Source organism: Chaetodon trifascialis, chromosome 11 (genome assembly GCF_039877785.1).
Source record: "Chaetodon trifascialis isolate fChaTrf1 chromosome 11, fChaTrf1.hap1, whole genome shotgun sequence".
NCBI classification, from domain to species: domain Eukaryota; kingdom Metazoa; phylum Chordata; class Actinopteri; order Chaetodontiformes; family Chaetodontidae; genus Chaetodon; species Chaetodon trifascialis.
Genome location: NC_092066.1, coordinates 20,633,325 through 20,640,805, shown reverse-complemented (window position 1 = coordinate 20,640,805; position 7,481 = coordinate 20,633,325). Strand labels below are relative to the sequence as shown.

At 42.4% G+C, this 7,481-nt stretch overlaps 2 protein-coding genes across 2 annotated transcripts; one reads left to right on the top strand and one right to left on the bottom strand.

Annotated features, from left to right (window-relative positions):
* Nucleotides 1–570: 570 nt before the first annotated feature.
* dad1 (defender against cell death 1) lies at nt 571–2,207 on the bottom strand. Its single transcript, XM_070974563.1, has 2 exons — nt 1,901–2,207; nt 571–750 (listed from the first exon to the last, which is right to left on the bottom strand). The coding sequence occupies exons 1-2, from the start codon at nt 2,109–2,111 to the stop codon at nt 620–622; spliced, it is 342 nt and encodes a 113-aa protein (XP_070830664.1). The 5' UTR covers nt 2,112–2,207; the 3' UTR covers nt 571–619.
* A 559-nt stretch (nt 2,208–2,766) lies between these two features.
* On the top strand, nt 2,767–6,976 carry abhd4 (abhydrolase domain containing 4, N-acyl phospholipase B). The gene is made up of 8 exons (XM_070975114.1): nt 2,767–2,918; nt 4,016–4,101; nt 4,301–4,405; nt 4,521–4,809; nt 5,427–5,614; nt 5,698–5,809; nt 5,912–6,098; nt 6,300–6,976. The coding sequence occupies exons 1-8, from the start codon at nt 2,875–2,877 to the stop codon at nt 6,387–6,389; spliced, it is 1,101 nt and encodes a 366-aa protein (XP_070831215.1). The 5' UTR covers nt 2,767–2,874; the 3' UTR covers nt 6,390–6,976.
* Nucleotides 6,977–7,481: the final 505 nt, after the last annotated feature.

Here is a 7,481-nt window from a genome sequence, read left to right as displayed (position 1 = left end):
GAAATCTCCCATTTATTGTCCATTGAGAGGTTCTACACTATAAAGGCTGATGTATTAACACACACACACACACACACACACACACACACACACACACACACACACACACACACACACACACACACACACACACACACACACACACACACACACACACACACCACCTCTGAGAGTTTCTCATATTAGAAATACTGACAGTATGAAACTCATTAAAAAAACCACATTCTTTTAACTATTTGCCGTTCATCCTTGACCCTTCTGCTTTTCACTTCAGCTGAAGAATGTTCAGCAGTGAGATGCTTCAAGACTCCGGAAAGGGCTCGCTGCAACTTGTTATAAGGGAGAAGTCACTCCAGCAAGGAAGTAATCTTAACCAGCAGTTGCAGAAATGTCATACTCTGAGCAGCTTACAGCTGGATGGGAAACCATCTTCAGAAAACAATATGATGATGACGCTGTTAAAACCTCAATTAACACATCAAATTAAAAAAAAATAATAAAGTATGCATATCTCCACTGTGGTTTAAACCGCACTGCCACAGCAGTTTTAAAGAAAAACAAGTGAGAAATATGCACCTTCTGAGGGGGCGGGACACTGTGAGTCAGGTGCGCTTCTGTTTCAACCAATGAAATTCATCACAACCAGATGGAGGACAGTGTGAGCGAACAGGAAGTCAGCGAAGGCTCTCTCTGGGGAGATGGACAGGAACTCTCCTTTATTCTGTGGGTTGATCTGGATACGAAGACACACTAAAAAAAAAGAAGACATGATGGATTCAGCATTCAAGTCGAAGTCCTTAGACCCATAATCAACACTGAAAGGCACGATGATTGATAGACAGTTGATAATTGTTAGTTTAGCATATAAAACGTCATAAATGGGATGTTCAGGTCATGTTTTGAAATGACAATAAAGCTCTGCTATTGTTGCTGTGGTTACATTTTCACAGACGGGGCTCTGAATGTAAGAACTACAGGGCATCGGTATGTTTGGACAAGACAAAAACTGGAAACAAGACAAACAAGCCTCATAATTGTGTCTGATTTATGCTCTTTTGATAATCTATCAAATTTAATAATGGATCCAATGATTTATTGTGCTGAACATACTCTGGGTGCCAGCTTCTCCACTGTGAGGAGCTGCTGGTATAACGGTCTTCTAATCGCTGTGAACTGAATATCTCTGGGTCATCTTGGTGATTTTTCATAACTTTCTGACATTTCATAGCCAAACGATAAATCAAATGGATTAATCATGCAGTTCAATGCTTCACTGCCATCTTATCACAGCTAAAGCTCATCTGGCTGAAAGTTTATGGAGAAGTTCAAAAGTTATTTAGCTGTCTGTAGGAGCTCTGAGGAGCACGGTTCTATCTACAAGGTTTCTAAAAACACCACAGTACACCTAGTTGCCAGTTTATTAGGCACACCTGGGCAAAACTGGTGCAACAGTCCCACAACTGAATCCACTCTGTGTTCATTATGGCTTCAGTCTGTGGTGCTGTTGAATTGTACTGCATTGTATAGTATCTTTTGTTTGATGCTAATTATTTCTCTACAACCACAACTGAGTACAAACAAAAACTGAACATTATAACCTTCATGAAGTTAAGATGTGTTGCAGAGCTTTTGCATTGTTAGACTAGTTAAGTTTAAGGTATGTGCGCCTAAATTGAGTGTACACTTTAATTCTGGAAATGATAATGTTTAAGTAATGTTTATCTATTACATTCTTACGCAGTTACACCTTGAGTCATGACGTTTTAGCTTCGGAAGCTAACTTGTGTCTTCACGCATGTTCACTGGTGGGCCCGAAGTCCAGGGACTGACTGAAACCCTCCAACTGACGCATTGTACAATTCACCAAGACATCACAACATTTCACTGAAGAAGAATTTACCTGCTAGAATGAAAGCACCCACACACGAGATGAAGCCCGACAGAAAGCTGTTGAAGGGAAAGGTACCGACGAGCAGACAGTAGAGGAACTGCAGCGCTCCCGTCAACAAGATGTACAGCAGATATGCATCCACCACTTTCAGCTTGTTGGGAGTCGTGGTGGTGTACTCCTCTAGAAACCGAGAAATGACCGATATGACGGAATTCGACATGATTTTGCTGTCTAATTTGTACAAAATAGGTCAACAAACGACTTCTGCACAGGTCCTCTTCCTCAGTAGAATGAGTGACGTGTCCCCATTAACCGGAAGCGGCTTTGGTGTTACAAAAAATATCTTCCGAGTCGCTCGGAAAGAAGAGCAACGAGCCGTTGATGACTGTCGCCGCCCACTGTCCAGCAGAGAAGTGTAAAACATGAGAAGATGCTTTCCTCTTACATTTTTTCGAGATGTGTCTGTGTCAACTGCATTCTGTATTCTTACCAATTTTCTCTGAACCCCAGGCCCCAGTGCCTAACTTGTTAATTACAGATTCACATAAATGTGACGTTTTTTCCGTTTTTGAATTTCACGAATTAATAATCCACACAAAACACACGGAACAACTGTGACAATTACAGCAACAGCAGTACCCTAAAATAACACTCGTAATGGCCCGTCCTTTTGACCGTTGATCGCTTATAAACACTGTAAAGTGCTCCTGTTGCTAAATTCACATGGTTAATATTATTTTTTCATGTCGTGTGAACGCCTCGTCAGACTTTTAGTTGCGGTATGAGTCACGCTTTATGCCTGATTTTGATGCATCTTCGCAATAGACCATCTTTGTGGTCGGTCAGCTGACCGAGGAATGTATGCGTTACAAAACATTAGAAACTAGCCTGCAGTAGTTTAATTACAAAGCAGGACCAAGGGATCGTGTTGACAACCTCGTAACTCAGTTTAGCTGAATATAGTCACTGGAATATGATCACCAATGGATCCTGCTACAGCTCCGATACACACCGACTGTGAGACAGAGTAAGTAAGTTAGATAACCATACAGCCGAATACTCTCTCCTTCAGCACACTGTCCGTTTGTTACATCACACGCTAGGTAAACTTAAAAAAAAAACAAAAAAAAACGGACGTGTTCATTGTGTCGTTTTCCGTCTTTAGCACATTTATTGGGGTCTTTGTAATACAGTACTTTACTGCAGTGTTGTGCCATTGTGCCTAAATCCTGTGTAAAATGTTCTTGTCTTCATACGTATGTCAAATGTGACATAACTCAAAAACAAACAACAAATAGTTTGTCGTTCTATAAATGCAGCCGCCTCCATTTATATTAATATGACACTGAGACAATGACCAGTAAAGCTTTGTGTGACAGGAATAGGAAAAGGGTGTAGTGTAATCAGTGGAAATTGACCATAAAAAGTAGCCAGTCACTGGCTCACTGTAACTTCCTACATCAGTCTTGCAAGAATATTTGGGTTATTTAGTAGTAGCCACAGCTTTGGTACACTGTAAATAATGTTGATTAAGGGAGATTACCCTAATCTGCCACTCCTGTCAAAAGGTCTTTTGAAGTGGGAGAAGTGGCACTGGGGAAAAGTGCAGCTGTGAGTTAGGATGACTCAGCAAATTTGAATAGCCAGGTGGAAGGTGTTGGCGGTGTACCTGGTGGGTTGATGGTGGAGGTAGAAACGTGACACTGGCCTCTTTCTACCTCCAATCAAAGAGGAAGTGGGGGGTATGAACCCACCTCACCTCAGCTCAGTTTACACACCTTTGTAGCTTCTGCCCTAAAGATTAAAAGGTTGGCTTCACCCTAGTTTGTAGAAGTATGCGTCACACAGTAAACTGTGTGGACTTTAAACGATGATCACTCTTCAGTGATTAGAGGCAGTAATGATAAATGTTGAGCACTACATCAGTGCTGTGGGTCTCAGCAGTGACTCTGATTGACAGCATGATGGCGTGCAGTACCAACGCTCCATTCAAGTAATGATAACACTGACTTTAACCTTGGACTCTCACCAGTGGCGTTAGTATTACACGTTCAGCATGTATTTCCTGTGCTAGCCGCTATCTGCTCATTCTTTTCATGCCTCTGTCTTTGTCTCTCCTGTCAGATCTAGTCCAGTCTGGAGCTGGTGGCCTTCCTGGCGTCCAACCTCCATGTCCCTTTTGAAGACTACCGAGTCCAAGATTCTCGCCTGTGAGAATGTTTTGACTTTTACTGGCAGATTCTATCAAGACGACGAGCTAATGTCAATGTAGCCAAGCACTTTGAATGACATACGAAATGTCTATCTCCCCGTGTGGAGCTTCTCTGTGTGATGTGACACTGATGTGGTAACTGTTATGTCACTGGGGTAGTGACAGTAATCAGTGCTCCTCTTTATCTGCTCCAACAGGTATTCAGAATGACCTGTGGGCGAGGTTTGTGACCCTACCAAACCAGGATCGCATATGGACTCTGACCGTCACCAACAAGATGGCACGCAAACCTGCAGAACAAGGTATCTCCCTCCCTTCAATCTGTTTGTTTATCAGGAAGAGCAGCTGGAATCCCACAGTGCTGCATGCAGTGTAAGACCTCGGCTATAACTCCTCTACGTCTTTTTTTTTCTGAAGCCCCAAAGACTCCCCTGGTGATGGTCCACGGCTTTGGAGGAGGGGTAGGCCTGTGGATCAGGAACATTGAGGCACTGAGTCGGTCACGGCCTGTTTACGCCTTTGACCTGCTGGGCTTTGGCAGGAGCTCCAGGCCCCCCTTCCCCTCAGATGCTGCCAAGGCAGAGGAGCAGTTTGTGGATTCTATTGAGCAGTGGAGGCAGTCTGTGGGTCTGGAGAACATGATTCTGCTGGGACACAGTCTGGGGGGGTACCTGGCTACCTCCTACGCCATCCAGTACCCTTCTAGGTAATAATACTGTTAGGATAGCATATAAAATATCCAATAATCATGGGCAAATAGCTGCAGCTGGATGTTTGGCCAATTTATGGTATTTTATTGGAGCTGGTTAGCAATACAATAAAAATGTCACGCTAGTAAAGGAATAGTTTGGCATCTTTGGAAATTAGCTTATTAGCACTGGGCAAGAGTTCAATACCACTCTCATGTTTGTATGGTAAATATGGAGTGAGCTTAGCTTTGCACAAAGACTGGAAACAGCCAGCCTGCCAGTCTAGACCTAGTATTGTGGTCTAGACAACAATTTTGCTCTACAAGGGCCTGGTGTCCACATACAAGGACATTATATTGCTAATATATATATATATATATATATATATATATATATAAATATATGCACAGTGGATCAAATTACAATGTTTAATGTGAAAGGGAGCACGCATAGTTAACAGGTCTGTTAACTAGCAAAATATTTAAAATGGGAAATGTAAAAAAAAGCCTGACTTTGGCACCTCCTAGTGGTAGCATCCAGAAAAACAGCATTGCACACTACCTCCTGCTGTGCATATGATGATAACAAATATATGCCAGTTGATAAGATGTTATAATGTATTCTCCTCCTGCAGAGTGTCACATCTTATCCTGGTGGACCCCTGGGGTTTCCCTGAGCGAGCCCAGACTCAGACCCAAGAGAGTCAGGGTCAGGGGGCAGAGACTGTGAAGAGGCCGCCCATTCCACGCTGGGTAAAAGCTATTGCAGCGGTGGTTTCCCTCTTCAACCCACTGGCTGTGATCAGAGCAGCAGGCCCGTGGGGTAAGACATGTTCCTGTTTATCTGACAGAGCGCTGTGCCTCGTCAAACCCTTTCCATCGTCTTACAGTGTGCCATTGATTCAGGTCCAGGCCTGGTGAACAGATTCCGTCCTGATTTCAAAAGGAAATTCGAAGACCTGTTTGATGATGATACCATGACGCAGTACATCTACCACTGTAATGCACAAACCCCGAGGTAAGCCAACACCCGCGTCACTTTGTCACATTTTTAGTAACAGAACATTCAAAAAGCCGACCAGTTTCCTGCAACCTTTTCCATTTCCCGTCCTCCTCCCAGTGGTGAGGTGGGTTTCCGGGCCATGGCAGAGTCTCTGGGCTGGGCTAAGAGGCCCATGCTGCAGCGTGTTCACCTCCTGCCCCCCTCCATGCCCCTCACCATGCTGTATGGAGCACGATCCTGGGTGGACAGCTCGTCTGGGGACAGAGTGGTCCAGATCAGGAACCAGGCCCACACCAAAGTGCAGGTGAGTAGAGATGCAGAGTGAAGAGTTATGAGGGAGAGATTATCAAATTAGTCTTAAGATGTGCAAGTCCGCATTAAAAGATCATTTAATTGAATTTTAGTTCAGTTCCTGTTTATTTTTTCTTCAGTGTAGAAGCTTCATGTCGTGTTTTACTGCTGACCGCTGTAGTGATCTTTATTTCCTTGTCTGTCCACTGTGCAGCTGATAAATGACGCCTCTCACAACGTGTATGCTGATCAACCAGAGGAGTTCAACAGAGTGGTGGAAAAAATATGTAACTCTGTGAACTGATCATCTGTGTGAGTGTTTGTATTTTCGTATGATTGTGTGTGTGAAAGGACTGAAAGAGTACAGATAGTTCATGTTGTGTTCGCACTGAAACCTTTGCATGTGAAGCACAATGGTTGGTTTTGCATTCGGGCATTTGTGGGCATATTGTAGCTCAACATGAGTTTGAATGTTATTTGTCCTGATTCATTTTACTGTCGTATAGTTATTTTGTCATTTGTTAACTGATGTAAGCTTTTTTCAATTTAGTATTGTTCGCACATGATTTATTTATAACATGACTTAATTTAATTGTCAGCAAATTTATTTATAAGCATGTTCCGTAATAGTTGAATTCAAGCTATGTTGCCCATTGATGCATTTTTAAAAGTAAATGAAACACAAACATTACACTGGTTGCTCTGGGTTTCTGCATTACAAAGCGGCCAAATAGCTACTGACTCCCACTTTTACATGTGCCTGACATCAGACTTCAGTACTGTATGAGATGTTTTCTTCTTTGATTCATGCTTGGCTCTCACATCTTTCCCACCGTATCAAAGAGCTGTTTGTATTTTATACCTTGAAAACAATAAAAGCTTATTGGACCAAATGTTTCCCGTGCTACTGTAGAAATCCACTGTGACGCACTTTGTCGCCCAACCAGTAGAGGTCAGTAGTAAGTGTCATTTCCAATAGATTTTAGTGTGTTTTAGGCTTCTGCCTGTCAAAAATGGATAGTGGAAGTGAAACTGTTGTATCAGTAAAAGCACAATAATATAATCAGCAAAATATAGAGCACAAGTGCTCACTGTGAAGGTACAAAGGTCAGTGTTATATCCATTGTACAACTTTAATAATTAATTGAGTCTAAAATAATGAATTTCATTTAATGGTCACGTCAGAAAATGTAGTGGAGTAAAACGTACAATATTCCCTGAAAAGTAGACATAAGAAGGAAATATTCAAGTAGATAAGTGCAGAGTGTAGAGTAACTGTACTTGATTACCTTCCACCACGGCTGCCTGTTCCTTTTGTTTCACTCTGTCAACCCATCAGCAGTGATGAAAAAGTCAAATCTTTTATTTAAGTAGAAGAAGTCATACTAGAATATAA

What these genes read in the sequence shown, in the direction of transcription:
- dad1 (XM_070974563.1), bottom strand. Translation starts at nt 2,111, where the DNA reads ATGTCGAATTCCGTCATATCGGTCATTTCTCGGTTTCTAGAGGAGTAC. An exon ending in GGGTGCTTTCATTCTAGCAG is followed by an intron (nt 751 to 1,900) that starts GTAAATTCTTCT and finishes CTTTTTTTTTAG; the next exon opens with TGTGTCTTCGTATCCAGATC.
- abhd4 (XM_070975114.1), top strand. Translation starts at nt 2,875, where the DNA reads ATGGATCCTGCTACAGCTCCGATACACACCGACTGTGAGACAGA. An exon ending in CACACCGACTGTGAGACAGA is followed by an intron (nt 2,919 to 4,015) that starts GTAAGTAAGTTA and finishes CTCTCCTGTCAG; the next exon opens with ATCTAGTCCAGTCTGGAGCT. An exon ending in CAGAGCAGCAGGCCCGTGGG is followed by an intron (nt 5,615 to 5,697) that starts GTAAGACATGTT and finishes CCATTGATTCAG; the next exon opens with GTCCAGGCCTGGTGAACAGA.